At 41.3% G+C, this 15,088-nt stretch overlaps 1 protein-coding gene across 2 annotated transcripts in view; it reads right to left on the bottom strand.

Annotated features, from left to right (window-relative positions):
- DNAH10 (dynein axonemal heavy chain 10) overlaps nucleotides 1-15,088 on the bottom strand; it is an 81,764-nt gene that overhangs the window by 62,478 nt on the left and 4,198 nt on the right. For both annotated transcript variants that reach the window (XM_019538905.1, XM_019538904.1), the window contains 13 exons: nucleotides 14,112-14,227; nucleotides 13,156-13,387; nucleotides 11,996-12,153; nucleotides 9,246-9,476; nucleotides 7,998-8,188; nucleotides 7,324-7,522; nucleotides 5,985-6,179; nucleotides 5,159-5,329; nucleotides 4,233-4,409; nucleotides 3,701-3,877; nucleotides 2,751-2,920; nucleotides 1,796-1,947; nucleotides 1,209-1,373 (listed from right to left, as the gene is read on the bottom strand). In XM_019538905.1, coding sequence (XP_019394450.1) covers nucleotides 1,209-1,373; nucleotides 1,796-1,947; nucleotides 2,751-2,920; nucleotides 3,701-3,877; nucleotides 4,233-4,409; nucleotides 5,159-5,329; nucleotides 5,985-6,179; nucleotides 7,324-7,522; nucleotides 7,998-8,188; nucleotides 9,246-9,476; nucleotides 11,996-12,153; nucleotides 13,156-13,387; nucleotides 14,112-14,227 — 2,334 coding nt within the window. The remainder of the gene's footprint in view (nucleotides 1-1,208; nucleotides 1,374-1,795; nucleotides 1,948-2,750; nucleotides 2,921-3,700; nucleotides 3,878-4,232; nucleotides 4,410-5,158; nucleotides 5,330-5,984; nucleotides 6,180-7,323; nucleotides 7,523-7,997; nucleotides 8,189-9,245; nucleotides 9,477-11,995; nucleotides 12,154-13,155; nucleotides 13,388-14,111; nucleotides 14,228-15,088) is intronic.

Here is a 15,088-nt window from a genome sequence, read left to right as displayed (position 1 = left end):
AAGCGCAGGCTCGGGGTGATCTGATGGCCACCTATAAGTTTATCAGGGGTCACCACCAGGATCTGGGGGAACATTTGTTCACCAGAGCGTCCCAAGGGATGATGAGGTCGAACGGTCATAAACTACTGCAAGACCGTTTCAGGCTGGACATAAGGAAGAATTTCTTTACTGTCCGAGCCCCCAAGGTCTGGAATAGCTTGCCATCGGAAGTGGTTCAAGCACCTACATTGAACACCTTCAAGAGTAAGCTGGATGCTTATCTTGCTGGGATCCTATGACCCCAGCTGAATTCCTGCCCTTTGGGCAGGGGGCTGGACTCCATGATCTTCTGAGGTCCCTTCCGGCCCTAATGTCTATGAAATCTATGAAATCATTAATAAAGATGTTGAACAATATGGGTCCAAGGACAGAGCCTTAGGGGACTCCACTGGTCACAGGGCACCATGACAATTGAACAGGGCATTATGACGATTGACGATTTATTCACTTTTCTCCAAAAATTAGCGATCAAAAACTGGGGTGCAAGTCTTACATGGAGAGGCTGATTTGGAGAAATTGGGTTAAAAGAAAAATCTTTCTTTTCTACCTTCCCAAAACAAGCATGTGTTTGTGATTAAATATGGTACCTTGATCTTCCACATTATTCAAGAATATTCTCCATTATTATTCAGAACTTGTAGAGTCAGATACTTAAAATTTGACCAAGATAACAAATCAAGAGGCATAATGGAATGGTTGACCTCCACCAGTTACATTCGTGATAGAGAGACCCGCTGTGAATCATTGAATTTTCCATATGGGTTAAGAAGCAATTCTAGCCACGCTCTTCATGATGGCAAAAGATGATCAGCTTAGCTGCACAAGCTGGCAGCTGACAATATATGTGGGGGAGTGCAGCTCCACGGAACCCTCCTATAGAGATGAACATGGGGGAGCTCAGGAGGAAATCAAAGACAAGTATGTAGCTGACCAGAAGCTTAGAAGACATGGAATCTATTCTAAGCAGATCTCCATGTCTGCCTCACCAACACAACCAGCTGAGGGTACTGAAATTAACCTTATGCTCTCTTCATTATACTGTGGGATGGTGGCCTACTTAACCTTGGGAACTATTAAATATCATGTTTCCTTAGCAATGAGAAAAAAGCATCACTTCAATAAGATACAACACAGAGCCTAGAAAAGAAAATATAAAATGTACAACCTACCAGGAAGTTCATCAGCATTTTTCTGGAGTGGTGATTTAAATAGATTTGTAGATTCAATTAATAAAAGCTTGTTATTTATGTCATCAGCATTCTTATGAACCTGATGTACCAACGATTCAAACTTCCCAATGGCTTGCGTGCACCGAATAACATAGTCACCAATACCTTGAAAAAAAAGCGCATTGCTTACTTTCTCTTTCTTTATCAAACTGTTCACCCCCATATTACTAATGCTGTCTAAAACAATGATGTTGGTAATGCTGTACCCCTTCCTTCTGAGATCAACAAGGTTACTTCCTTTTGATCGTGTGCTGGAGTTCAAATTCTATATTCACTGAAGACTTTCACAGCTTTCACTGGGCACTGGGCCAGGCCAGTGGACCAAGCCATATATTCACACCATAAAAACCCATATTCCTCAACTGGGGCTAACACAACTCAATTAATTACAACCCTGATATCCAGCTGTATTCCTTTCCACTCTGCTTTAGATAGAAACAAAGTGCTGACATCAGACATGGTAACAGAAGTATATAGTGTGGAAAACGTTCCATTTTGAGCTCATTTTAAAATACCAAGTAAGTTACCTAATGAATTCCAGTTGAGTCTCTTGTATCCTGATCTAAATACTCTCCAGAGCTCTTGAATGTGATCACCAAGAAGCTGGGTTTCTGCTTCATTCAATGTTCCCATTAATATGTGGTAGTGATCCAGCATAGTCTTCATTCCATTGATGTGTCTATAGAGAATTACAAGCATAGTGTAACCTTTGGTATTGAAGATTTCAGCCTAGACTGAAAACCTGATTGTCAGCCAATTAGCTTGAGGCTTGAAGATATGAAGTCTGCTCAAAGTTAACTATTCAGTGGTCTGAACAAAGACTCTGAGTGTATTACCATTCATTCATTATTTCTTTACTCCTCAGCAACACATAAGATGGACTGATATTTTAACAGGCTTTGAACACTGCCCTAATCCAATTCCTACTAAAATCAAGACAGATTCTCACTGACTTCAGTAGAACATGGTTTGGACCCTCTGACTGAAACCCAAAAAAAGAATTTAAGATAAACTTAACTTAAAGCATGTGCCTGAGAACTATGAGTAAGGCAGTCTAGAAAATCCCACTTTTTGCATCTTTATTCGCCTAAATTTGTTTGAAAATCTGGCCCCGTGCAGTTTGCTCAAGGTCACACAGAGAGCTGGGGTGGAGTCAAGCACTGAGCCAAGATCTTCTAAATGGATATGATGCCTGAGAAATGTTACAATTTATAGCAATAAAATGTACCATTTCTTTGGCTTCCTTGGGGGTTTTGATGTATTGTTTTGCTTCCTTGATGTAGCTCTGTACCAAGAGAATGCAGACAGTGCCAGAGGAACGATTACCTGTGCCAACTGGGTATTAACAATTTGTTCAAGAAAATTCACTACTGAGTGAATGGTCTCATATTTCAAATGTCTGAGAACACCAGGGACCACTCCTACTCCAAGTGAAATCAATAGTTGTACAAACTTTAACTTGAATGCAAGCAGGTTCCTTACTTAAGAAATTTGTCTTCCTGCAAAGCAACATTCCTTGCTATTTCAGGCACTGGGAACCCCAGCTGCTCCATGTATTTCGTTTCATTGATAACCTCTTGGAGTTTGGGAGAAAAATTCACTGAAAAACGGATGAACTTCTCTCCCAATTTGAGTTCTTCTGGAACTGGGCTCTACAGGAGAGAAAGAGCAGAAGAAGAAAGAAGGGGAAGCATCAGATGCTTAAAAAGCGAAGGAAATACAACTTTCAAACAGTAGAACAAACTGTTCTGCCTCAACCATATAGCTGGCCTGACTTTCAGGTCCCAGCAAAAGAAATGCTTTTAAGACTGGCTGTGATACTCAGCACTTTATGAAGAAACATTTCAACAGTGAGATGGATTAAACTGCTTTATGGCTCACTACAAACAAGGTAGAACATGGTAGACTCTCTGTCACATGGAACTATCTATAGCTGAGTGAATAAAGATTTCTAAATGCGCTGAGGTCGGTCCCAAAGTCAGACCAGATCCTTCTACTTCTTACTTCTATGGTTGTGTGAACTAACCTGATGGATTCATTCCGACCCTTTCACAAAGGGAAATTTTGCCATTACATTACATACAAATAGTAAAAGAATAAGAATTGCAGAGATGAGACTGCTGGAAACTGTGGTCTGTAGTTACTCTCCAAACAACTTCATCTCTTCAGCAAGGCACAGCCAGAAACCATGGCACAAAACACACCAGAGTTCATGCATCTCCCAGGCCATCCAACAACTGTAATGAATATGACTGCAGGTATTTCATGCAGGACCCAAAACAATTCTGTGTTCAGAAGAACTGACATTTCCCCTTCATAGCAAAGGTCCTATTTTTAAGAAACCACTTGAAGAAAACCTCATCTGAGAGAAATATGGCTATAAATCAGGCCCAAAGTACAAAGGACTGATAAACAACTTTTCTTCCCCTTACCTGCTCAGAGGTGTCTGGATTACTTTGAATTATGGCTCCAGAAGGAAGGACTTTAACAAGCAAGGTCTTTTTCAGTAGGATTGGGAGTGTCTGTTCTGTCCAGTCTCTCCATTGGTCATATTTCAGATCTTCATATTCTTTCATTCTTTTAGCTACTCCCAGGTATTTTTGTTTTACCTGTAAGCAAGAATTCAAGTTAAGTTCATCTTGCTCCTTAAAAAAAGAGCTGACATTCCCTTGTCTGAAAGTAACTACTTAAAGTGGTTTTCTAGTCCTCCTTATATTCAGAGAGCAAGTACATTCTGTGGTTAATGCAGGAAACTGAGAATCCAGACTCCTGAGCTCTACTGCCATTTCAGTGACTACCTTCTCATGTTTGGGCAAAACACAATCCGTCTAAGTCTCAATTTCCCTACGTATAACATGGATATATATTTACATATACTATGTACTGTGACTTTAATCTCTCTCAAGCATTCGAATGTCACTGATAATTCCTAACTCTATTTAAACATCAGTAAAGTCAACATACTTCTTTTCCACGCTCACTAGCCAGCAACTCCTCTACTTCATGAAACCGAACAATAGTGCGCTTGATACGGTAAAAAAGAGATCGTGCCCAATATATCGCACCAGCCATAGGAGGATGATTTTTGTACAAAGGTGGATTACTGACGTTTTGGATAAAGATGTCATTAACGATGTCAAGCTGAAAAAAAAACCCAAAAATTGTGAGAAGTTGTCAGAAGCATTGTATTTCCCCTCTCCACTATTACCACTTAATATGATACACAGGAAACAGTTCAACTGCTAATTCCAGCAACAGAACAAAAACAATTCATTATTTTATTTCCATGGACTCTTTCTTTTGCATTAATCACAGTATACAGAGAATCTGATGCAAGCAGAGCATCAAAAGGAAACGGTGTCCAATACTGGGCACATCCATCACTGAACCAATCAAGACCAATAGCTAAAAGTAGAGGAGAGAAAACTGAGCCCATTGTCCCAATCTCCCACAAGTACTGCTTTCCATTAGGATCATGAACTGTCATCCAGCACAGGGATACTCAAAACTCCAGGAGAAAGAATTTTCATACTGCTTCACTGGTTATGGAACATTGTGGATATTACACCTACAAGAAACAACCATGCCAAAGCCAACCTCATTCAGAACCAAATGCACACTCGATCTTGTTGACCCAGCAGATTCATCCCCATAGGTAGAGACACATAAAGATGCCTGTAAATCAATCCCACTATTTCTTCTACAGGCTGGGAAGAAAGAAAATGTGACTGTTGTGGTTATTTCTAAATATCTGAAGGGCTCTCAGATGTGTGGTGAAAAGGGCTACAGAAGAGCCCAGGCACATAAATAGGGAGTGACTGTTCAGGGAGGGAGACTTCAGCTTGGCAGAGAACTTCTTGTGCTCCTTAAGAAATTCTTAAGTGAAATACCTCTTTACAATACTGATCAAGAATATCATTGAATTTCATCATCATCTGCTTATTGATGGCATCTCGAGAGCGGATGTGTTTAAAATTTAAGAGCATGTCGAATGCAGCTTCCGCTGACCGAAGAGTCTTAAAGGATTCATCAATAAAGCTCTTAGCCTCTTTTTCAATAACCTAGACATGGGAAAATGTAGTCAAGAAATTCAATTGCTTATGAAATAACCTTGTGGAGACAGCGAGAAGAAATGTGGAAAAAAACAATTTACTTTCTACTGAAGAATTTGTTAGTCTTTATTTGAATGTGTAAATGATATTTTTAACCATCTGATTCCGCCTCGGTGGCCTACATGACATGAGTTTGCTCTCAGTCCAGTTACCTACATCACAAGAAGCATAATAACAACTGGTCCTTTTCTTGGCATCCTCACCTGAGAGATAAGGAACTAAACAAGCCTGCGAGAGAAAAGTTTAAGTTCTAGTCTTCAGGTCACAACTAAGAAAAGTTAGCATGTGAGAGTCTAGAAGGCACATTCTGCCACTGATCATGCTATATATCTGTTCTGCCAATAAATCAAATAGCTTCAGTCTCCATGACTGTGTCCTATCCAACATTTCAACTACATAAAAAATAAAAATAAAAAACAACAAAAAACCTGGCTTCCATCCAAAATTCTGAACCAAAATATGTGACTATTTTCGTCTAATTTTTACTTTACTAGTTTAATTTCTACTTAGCAGACTTTCATTCATTTAAAATCAAATTTTGATTTTCTAGAAGGCAGATATATTCTAGTTATAGAAAATACTCAGCATGGGATGTGCTACTTACCAGAACTTCTGCTTTAAACTGTTCCATAACAAATTTCCACTGCGATGAACACTTGATGTTAAAAGGGTCAAAAGTCAATACTTCCATAGGACTAATCAGACCATCAACCCTTCGCAGTACATCATCAATACGCTTTGGATCACCAGTAACAGCCTTCAGTTCTGAACCAAATATATTGTAAAATTCTTCAATAACCTGTTTATTCAGAAGTACATACAAGAAGGTTTTATTTTTAAATGTTTTTGTCTGTCAAAGCAACACTTTTGGTTCTCTTTTTAGAATGCCCTTTAAACTTATTTATATTTGCTTATTATTATAAAAGAGTCAAAGAACTCAATATAAAAAACCTCTATGGGTGCATCTAGACAAGCACAGAGGTGTGGTATATGGCACCACAAACCCATCTGCGATGCCACACACTGCACATGCAGGCATTCCCCCCACACTGCTGCTTTGCAACTCAGGAGGGGAGTTGACCAAGGAAATCCCAGGGTCATAAAAAACCACATAAAAAAAACGGAGGATGGCACACATGGTGGAAGCATGCAACACACAAAACCAGAGCCTGGCCAGCTGGAGCCACACACCCTACAGGTCCAACATTGTAGATTTTACTCAGCCAACATTGTCATTCATGCCAAGTGAAGTTTTGCAAGTATAAGATCCGGAATATCTGACATATATTTCCTGCTGAATATGCATTCATCCACAAACTTGTATTTAAGCATGTCATAACATAAAAAAAAAATCTATCCATTCTTAAAAATTATCCTGCACTTAATAAACTGACCATCATGAGCCAAATTTTCTAAAATACCGTACCATGGAAAATTCCCAGAGGTTCAGTGAATACCTTATCAGAAAACTAAGTATATTTATGGATATTTAATATAAAAAGTTAAATGTATAAAACATGATTGTGTTAAATATGTTTGTAGTTAACAGCTGTACAAAACTATTAGTTATCTTTTTTAGACCAGAGCCCTGATTCTGAGATGTAAGTACACTTAACTGTACACACAAGCAGTTCCACTGACTTCAGCAAGATTGCTCACATGTCTAAAGCTATGTACATGCATACAGTTTTGCAAGATTTTATCCTCATATTTTATAACTGCTTCACTATTGATTTCTAATAATTTGTTCTTAAAATAACTATGCTGACTCTTTAAATGCATTACAAAGAATCTACCAGATAAGCCCAAGGGAACATTTCTTAAAAGCTTTTAATATTTAATTTTATTGAGAAAATAAAATGCAGAGCAAAAGAGTCACTCAGGTAGAGGAAATACATACAGTCCCTTCTAGGTAATAACTATCTATTTTGCTATTCAGCTACCTGCAAAATATCATACAGATCTTGACAGATTGAAGCCATATAATCTGTTTTTTCAAATAGACGTTTTCGGTCAAATTCCCATCGTTGATCTCTTCCTGAGGCTTCAATTTGGGCACGAATATCAAAATACACTATTTTCCACATTTCAAGGGTCCTTTTGGCTTCTGTCATTTTGTTTTTTGCAGCAGCTCTATCTTCTCTATTAACCAAAACAAAGCTATTAGAATATCAACAAGAAACTTTCAAGTTCTAAAAGGGACTATAGTAGCTTAGTCCAATAATTTCTTTTGTTCATCTAAAAACTAGCCAGAACTTAATGTGCAATATGGTCAAAAACATGGTATGAATGTGGTTTTGGAAAAGTCCAAAAGAAAGAAAGATTTCAGAGATGATTCTGGTAGCACTTATTTTGTTTTTTGTATCACAACTGAAGTTACTACCAATTTATAACAGGTTTACAAAAGAGAAGCAGACCCATGCCTCTAGAGCTGCTTTAGTAATACAAGAAAGTATATGTAATAAATACCTCAATTTTCTCTTTAAATTTGCTATCTGTCACAAGGGCTAATGAAAGTAACTAAAACATACTTGGTGACGTTGGCACTTTATCACACTTCTTGTAGGAAAACAAATGTCACCAATAATCCCAACTTAGACAAGACTCTGCTACTTACTTAAACAAAGTGCGTAAATCAACAACTTTGCAGACCCTTGCTGAAATTTCCCATGCAATGCGTTCCATGAGGGGGATCATTCGTTCATCTTTGTTATAATGCCGTGAGATGATCCACACCATTCTCAGTGCATTCATCAGCGGACGAATTGTTTCCAAGACAACATTAAATCCATTGCCATGTGTCAAGTTCTATTAAACGAATGATAATTGCTGTGAATAAGACTGCCACAGACAGATACACATACTATAAACTGAACACTTGGACTCAGTAGATTCTGAGACTAACAAACATATGGATGGAGCTAAGTGGCCATGTTAGCTTGAAGTGAGGCAGAAAACAGCAGTGGCACCTTACGGACTAATTCAGAGAGGCATGAGCTATTGTAAGTAACAGCTTACTCTATCAGATGATATGAATAGACCTGCAGGGAGCAGGGGTCCTAAACAGAAATCAGCTACTAACCATCAAGCAAACACAAACATCGGTGACTCTAACGTGAATCCTGTGTTTACAAGTCTGCAGTACTGAGGCTGTCACTGTCTTATCAAAATTCCAGTTTCTATTAAAGGCTACCAAAGCCTGATACCTACTTGTCCAAATCTGCCTTTGGATCTTTGACTGAGTTCCCATTTCTCTTAACACGAGACCTTAAATGAATCCAGCAACAGGACCTGGCCTTCAAATCAGAAATCTACGTTGCCTGATGATGGCCCAAAGCTGTGACACCAGTCAGGGCTGCCCAACTGAGCAGCTAAAGCCTTGAGCTTAAGGCCACTTTCAGATACGATGAACAGACAACTCCAACCACAGCCAATTGCAAAACGGAGGTTTGGAGCAGCCTGCATTCCCTCAGGGTCTAGAGGGCAAATATATAAATGAGAGCTGACATGCAGTAGCTGATATGGCCAAGATTTCAAATCCTGATCCAACTCTCAGCATCAACCAGAGCTGAATCAAGCATTAATGCAGCAAAAATATATTAGGTTATAAAGGTTAGGAGCCACTTATCTACAAAACAGAATCCACTTTCTTTGTTATTGCTTGGATGGCGACTATCAACACTGCACTTAGGGAAAGAAGCTAAATAAGCATTTGCTTTAAATATAAGCAAATAATGCGGTATTGTTATTACTGATTAAAAGATGAGAAAAAGATAAAAATCACCGGCCTTTGTTTCATTAATAGAAGAACGGGATTGAATCAAACACTGGCATCTCTTTCCAAAGTATCATTAGATAGATATACCTTCAAATGGCGCTCCAGAGTTGAAAGAAACCTAACATTATCCGCAGCTTCTACATGGTGTTTGTTAAGTTCATTTAGGACTAACTGCAAGTTTTCATTAAGTCCAGATTCAGCTTCTTTCAGTATGGCCAAGACTTTTTTCACTAATGGCAGCTTTATTTGTTCATGGAGAGCACTTAAAGTTGCATTTCTTTCACGCCACAGGTCAATTTCTGCTAGTGGGCCGTTTCCCTGCAGATGGCAACAATCAGGACAAGATATTTGAACTCTCCAGGCAACAGAGAGAAAATTATGACCAAGATGGCATTTGTTAAACCTTTTGTTTCAATATCCTCAGAGAATTAAACAAGGTTGCTTACATGGAAGTACTTCTACATAATACAGCCATGAGAACTTTCTGAAATACACAGCAGTCTCCTAAGAAGAAATATTTACCAATACAGGCTCCAAGTGTAAAATACACCCCACATAATCAGACTTCTAAAGTCAGTTGGGTTCATGCAGACAGGGGGCTACAGCCACAATTTTGCAACTGTTGATGCACATAAGTAATTTAATGTACATGAATAGGCCCATTGCTTGTAATCCCTAAAGTTATCTTTATGTATAATGGTGTGCACAATTAAATTTTACAATGGGAATTTTTTTAATATTGATGATGTTTCCAGGGAAAAATTAGTGCTACATTAAAATGGAATATCCCTGTCATTTTTACTATTATTTACAGTTATCGTTTTGACTTCACTCATTGTGGGATGAGCAAATAATGGTGCATCTGAAAATGCAGAATTCATTATCCAAGTTTGTGTTTACAAAGACTTAAAATATATGTCCAAGATAAGGATTTCATTTACATTTTTCTGTAATATATATATACAGAAAATGATTTAAAATCTGTCAAATGATTAAAAATTGTGATTGTGATTAGCAGCGCAGTTAAAAAAATTAGTCACAATTAATTACAATTTAGCTGGGCACAGCTAAAAACTCACAATTATGCACAGAAAAACTTAAAATTATGCAAAATTAGGCAGCTACTTTGGTTGGGGGGGGGGTTGGAGCCCTGGAAAGAGAGGCTGCCCACAGGGGTATCTGGAGCCTGGGAGGGAGGGGCCCCCCACATGCCCTGGCAGGATGCCCAATCTAACCACGGTCTCTGCAGAGCTGCCCTGGGCCCAGGGCACATGCCCCACCTGAGCACGGTCCCAGCACCAGAGGGCTCATCCTGCCCTTGCCCTAGCAGCAGCAGTTGTGGGCAGCCCAGGCTAGGGGCAGCTACTCCAGCCCTGGCCCTGGCCCCGGGTCCAAATTTCCCCAGTTACTTGCTCATCAGGTACCAGCCCCGGGCTGCCTTCCCCAGACCCCTGGTGCTGCCAGCCCAGCTGCTCAGGGCCCTGGATTGGGACTGTGGACAGGTATGTCCTTCTGCCTTCCTGCTGCAGCCACCTGGAGCCCACGTCCTGCTGGGACCTGCACAGAGCCGCTCTGGCTTAGGCTCAGGGGGGCTTGGGACTGCCTTGGAAGTCTGGCATGAGCTGCCTCCAAGCCCAGGGGTCCCCATGCATCCCCATACCAGGCCCCCAGGGAGTGGTGGCAACAGAGGCAGCTGATGCCAGCAGGTGGGGGTGGAATTCCTGCGGAGCTACCTCCTGCAGCCCCTGCCTGTGCCACGCCACACACCCAGCTCCATCCCAGAAGTGACAGAGCCCAGGCTGTGCCCAGCACTGCCAGCACCACCGCCACCAAGCAGGACAGTTGCCACTCTCCTCCCCATGCTGCCTGGGCTCCTGCTCGGGTCCAGCACGTCCAGTGGCTCCATGAGGGTCCTGGCAGGAGCCCGAGTGGCGCAGGGAGGAAGGTGGTGGTGGCTCTGGGCGTGGCTCAGGCTCTGTCAGCACTGGGCTGGATGTGCTACACGTCACAGGCCGAGGGATGCAGGAGGTGGCTCTGTGGGAATCCTGCCCCCACCCACTGGCAGCAGCTGCCTCCATGGAGCCACAGGGAGCAGAGCCATGATCACCACTGCTCCCCAGGGACCCAGAATGGGGATCCACAAGGACCTGTGAGCCCAGGGGCAGCTTGTGCCAGAGCTCCCAGGTGGTCCCAACCCACCCTGAGCCCAAGCTGTGGGGCCCAAGGCAACCCCATACCACCTTCCTTGAAGGTGCCAGCCCAGCTGCTCAGGGCCCTGGAAGACAGTTCTGCATGGGTGCGCCAGCTAGTCCGACACTAACTGCCTCGTGCCCCAGACAGCCCCTCCACAGCACACTGAGACGGGTCAGAGCAGGCCCAGGCTGACAGGCTGATGTCTGGGGGCCCGTGCCCAGGCTTAACATGCTGCAGTCCTGAGGACAGGTCCAAAAGCTGCCTGACTTTATTGCTATGTGCTAATTGTATGTGTAGATGTGAGCAATGAGTTCTAATTGCATCAGCAAACTGAAACCACAAAACTCACTTTACAGAAATAACCAAACAGAGCAATGTCAGTTGAAGACAACTTTTCATAATTGGGGACGATGTGCACTGACACCTTGAAAGTGAGTGGTTTTATACTCCAGTACTCAGGAACCATGGAGTTCTTTCACTACCTTTGGTTTGTTTTATATTAATTAACACATGGAAATCTGACCCCTTGGGCAATCAATTATGTTAAGAAATTAAAACTGAATGCAGGCTGGTCTTGGGAAAAAAAGTTTCAGTACACTGCAGAACTGTCTTCTATAGTACTCTGAGGTTATTAGCCGTGTTACCTGTGGGACTTTCTTCAGCTGTTCTTCAACAGCTGTTGATATTAATGTTAGCCAGGTCATTGCACAGTGTTCCAGTTTTTCAACTACTTCTGCATTTGCAGCAAGTTCATCCACCTCTGCATCTAGATTTATAGTGGGCATCTCCAGTTTAATCTCTCCTGTTGAAAGCAAATGCAACAAAAATAGCCATTTTATTTTCACTACCTTCTTTTTCTTCTCATTCCATCATGTATGATGATAGCTGGCATGGCTGCTGCTCACACCATCAGTAACTTGGACTAAAAATTACCAACTGTCTCAGAATTATTAACACTACGATGCCTTGAAAACGATTTTTAAAAACACTCATGTGTCAGGACTGAACCCAAAGTCTTCACATTATCCCCCAACTACCTACCAGGGTATTTACAGTTTCATTTACGGCTTCACATATTTACAGCTTCCTCTAAGGCATCTGGAGCTGGCCACTGCCAGAAATGGGACACTGGCCTAGACAGCCCAAAGGTCTGATATCATCTGGCAATTCATATGTTCTCCTCTCCATTTCCCCCACTCCATTTGATTGCTGGAAAGCAAGTGAGGTTTGTTGGTGCTCTCTGCCCACCCTTATACTCCTGGCAATTTGAAAGGATTTTCATGACAGATCTGGTCCATTTGCCCCATGCTGTTCCAAATGTCTTAAGCCAGGGGTTTTCAACTTTTTTTAATGAGTGTATCCCTTCTGGTGGGTACCCCTCATGAACTGCAGCTGGCTGATGTGCTGGGGGGGGGTCCCCAGCAGCCAGTTGACGAGCAAGGGAGGGAGGTCCCCCGGTGGCGGCACACGGTGACAGTGTGCAACAGCAGGAGGTACCTACCGGCGGCAGCATGCAGTAACATGCTTCCCGAGTACCCCCGCTTGTCCACACCGTTGCTGCTGCGTAACACCTGGGGCCTTCCCAAGTACCCCCAGTTGAAAACCCCTGACTTAAGCAACACACAATGCTCTCGTCACCATAAAAGAAAAACACTGATCAACCTTGGAATCTTTCCAGGAGCTACTTGCAATTCCAGAACCAGAAGTTGAGCATGCCTATTCAGGGATGAATTTCTTTCCACCATCGCACACTGTAAAATCAAAGTAAGAGTCTGTGGAGGCTAGGGTAAAGAGAAATACTTGCCTTCAATCTGTTGTATTGTCCGTTGAATGTGGCTTAGAAATTTTTGCATGTTCATTAAGAACTCATTCCTCATTATCTGAAAACTCTGAGATGCTGCTAGGTGCTCTTCCTTTTTTCCAGACAGGTCAGCCTCAGTTAAATTCTTGTGTTCCATGTCTGCCTTTTCAGTGTCTGGAGTAAAGGCAGATGACTCAGCTTCAAATTGATTATGGGACAAAGCAGGCAAGAAAACCTGAAATGCAGACATGTGATATACAGGATGTTATTGATAACTGTAAAAGATCAACAACCAGCCCCAGTGTTAACTGTACGGTGAACAAACCTTGGAAGTTCTGATCTACCACAGATGGAAAAGGAATCTTACAAAAAATATGCGCCCATATAAATAAGTACAAGCATAAGAGGATAAGGCAAGCGTATAGAAGAAAATGGGGAAGGCCACAGCAAAAACTAAGATACGGCTAACTGGGATGATGATGGGGATGTTCCTTGCCTTGAGAAAGGGGTTGGCTAGGTGACTTCCTGAGGTCTTTTCCAGTCCTATTTTTCTATGATTCTTTTGTTTCTTTTTGTCTCATTTTTTATGTGTTTTTTTTCTTTATCTTTTTTCAGTTATGAGGAATAATACCCCCATTGTGAATTCATGCTCTGTCATCATTCCTTACTTGAAAGCTTCCTTCACTCTCAACTTCCTCTCATATACAAAATAAAGGCTTTTTATTATGTCCCCAAAATTCTCTCACACTGGAACCATACTATCCAGTTATGGCTCCTGCCAGATCCCTTCACAAAATCCTGAAAGGAAATCCCAATTAAACATTTCATATGTACTTGGTATTGGAGAACTCGATTAGCATCTACTATACCCTGACAACTTGGTCAGCAGAATACTAAATGGATGAGCCTCTAATAAAAACACCAGAAGAGTCCATACACAAAAACAGCAATACCTATACCTGTGCAAAAACGTTTTTTAGCATCAAGAGAGTGTGCCCATTCAGTAGGCCAAACTCTAGCATTTCAGGCAGAACTTCATTAGCTTCAGTTATGTCATTAGGTTCAGTTATTGTTTCTAGACAGAAAAACAAATAATTAGGGTAAAATCAATTATTTGGTACAGAAATCAGCAATAAAAGCTCATGGAGGTGATGCATAAAAAAACAACTCAGAGTTAGCCCTCTGAAAAGTTCAACATAGCTACTAACAAACTGCATTTGAAATGAGTAAATTCTAGGCTTGAAAAGACTACAAATGCCCTTGACAAGCAGCAGAAGTAGATGAGATGGCCTTCAAGAAAAGGACGTTTGTAATCAAATGTTATTGTTCAACTACAGGGTGGCTCAGTGCTGGGTGGAGGCCCTGTTTTAATCTCTTGCTTACACTTCAGAGGAAATAAGAGAATCTTCCATTGAGCTGGTTGAAGAATTACCAATCTTTTTGCTGTAAATTGTGAAACGTGACAAAAACAATGTTTCGGGTTTTTTTAAGAAAAATTTAAATGAAAACAATTTGCAATAAAAATAATTTATCAAGGGCCACTTGGTGACCTCCAATGATAGAACTTCTGGGAGCCTTCAGAAATGGATTGAAGCCATTCCCCGACTCTGGTTTAGGGTTAGTATTAGTCCCAGTTGTTTGTGGGGGGGCAGGTTTGAGGCTAGCTGTTTGCACCATTTAGGTTATGGTAGGCGCATCTACATGTGCATTAATGCTCCAGAGTTACTGCACATTTAGTACCTGTAATAACAAGTATTAACTTAATGGGCAGTAACGAGCACATGCTTTTTTAGTGACACTAATGCACAGATTATAGTTTCATAGTTTCATAGTTTCTAGAGTCGGAAGGGATCTGAGCAGATCATCTAGTCTGACCCCCTGCCATGGCAGGAAAGAATACTGGGGTCAAATGACCCCAGCAAGATGTTCATCTAAC

Source organism: Crocodylus porosus, unplaced genomic scaffold, assembly GCF_001723895.1.
Source record: "Crocodylus porosus isolate Cpor-Errol unplaced genomic scaffold, CroPor_comp1, whole genome shotgun sequence".
Taxonomy (NCBI): Eukaryota; Metazoa; Chordata; order Crocodylia; family Crocodylidae; genus Crocodylus; species Crocodylus porosus.
Note: the sequence above shows the minus strand (reverse complement) of the source record. Positions and strands in the feature narration are given on the sequence as shown.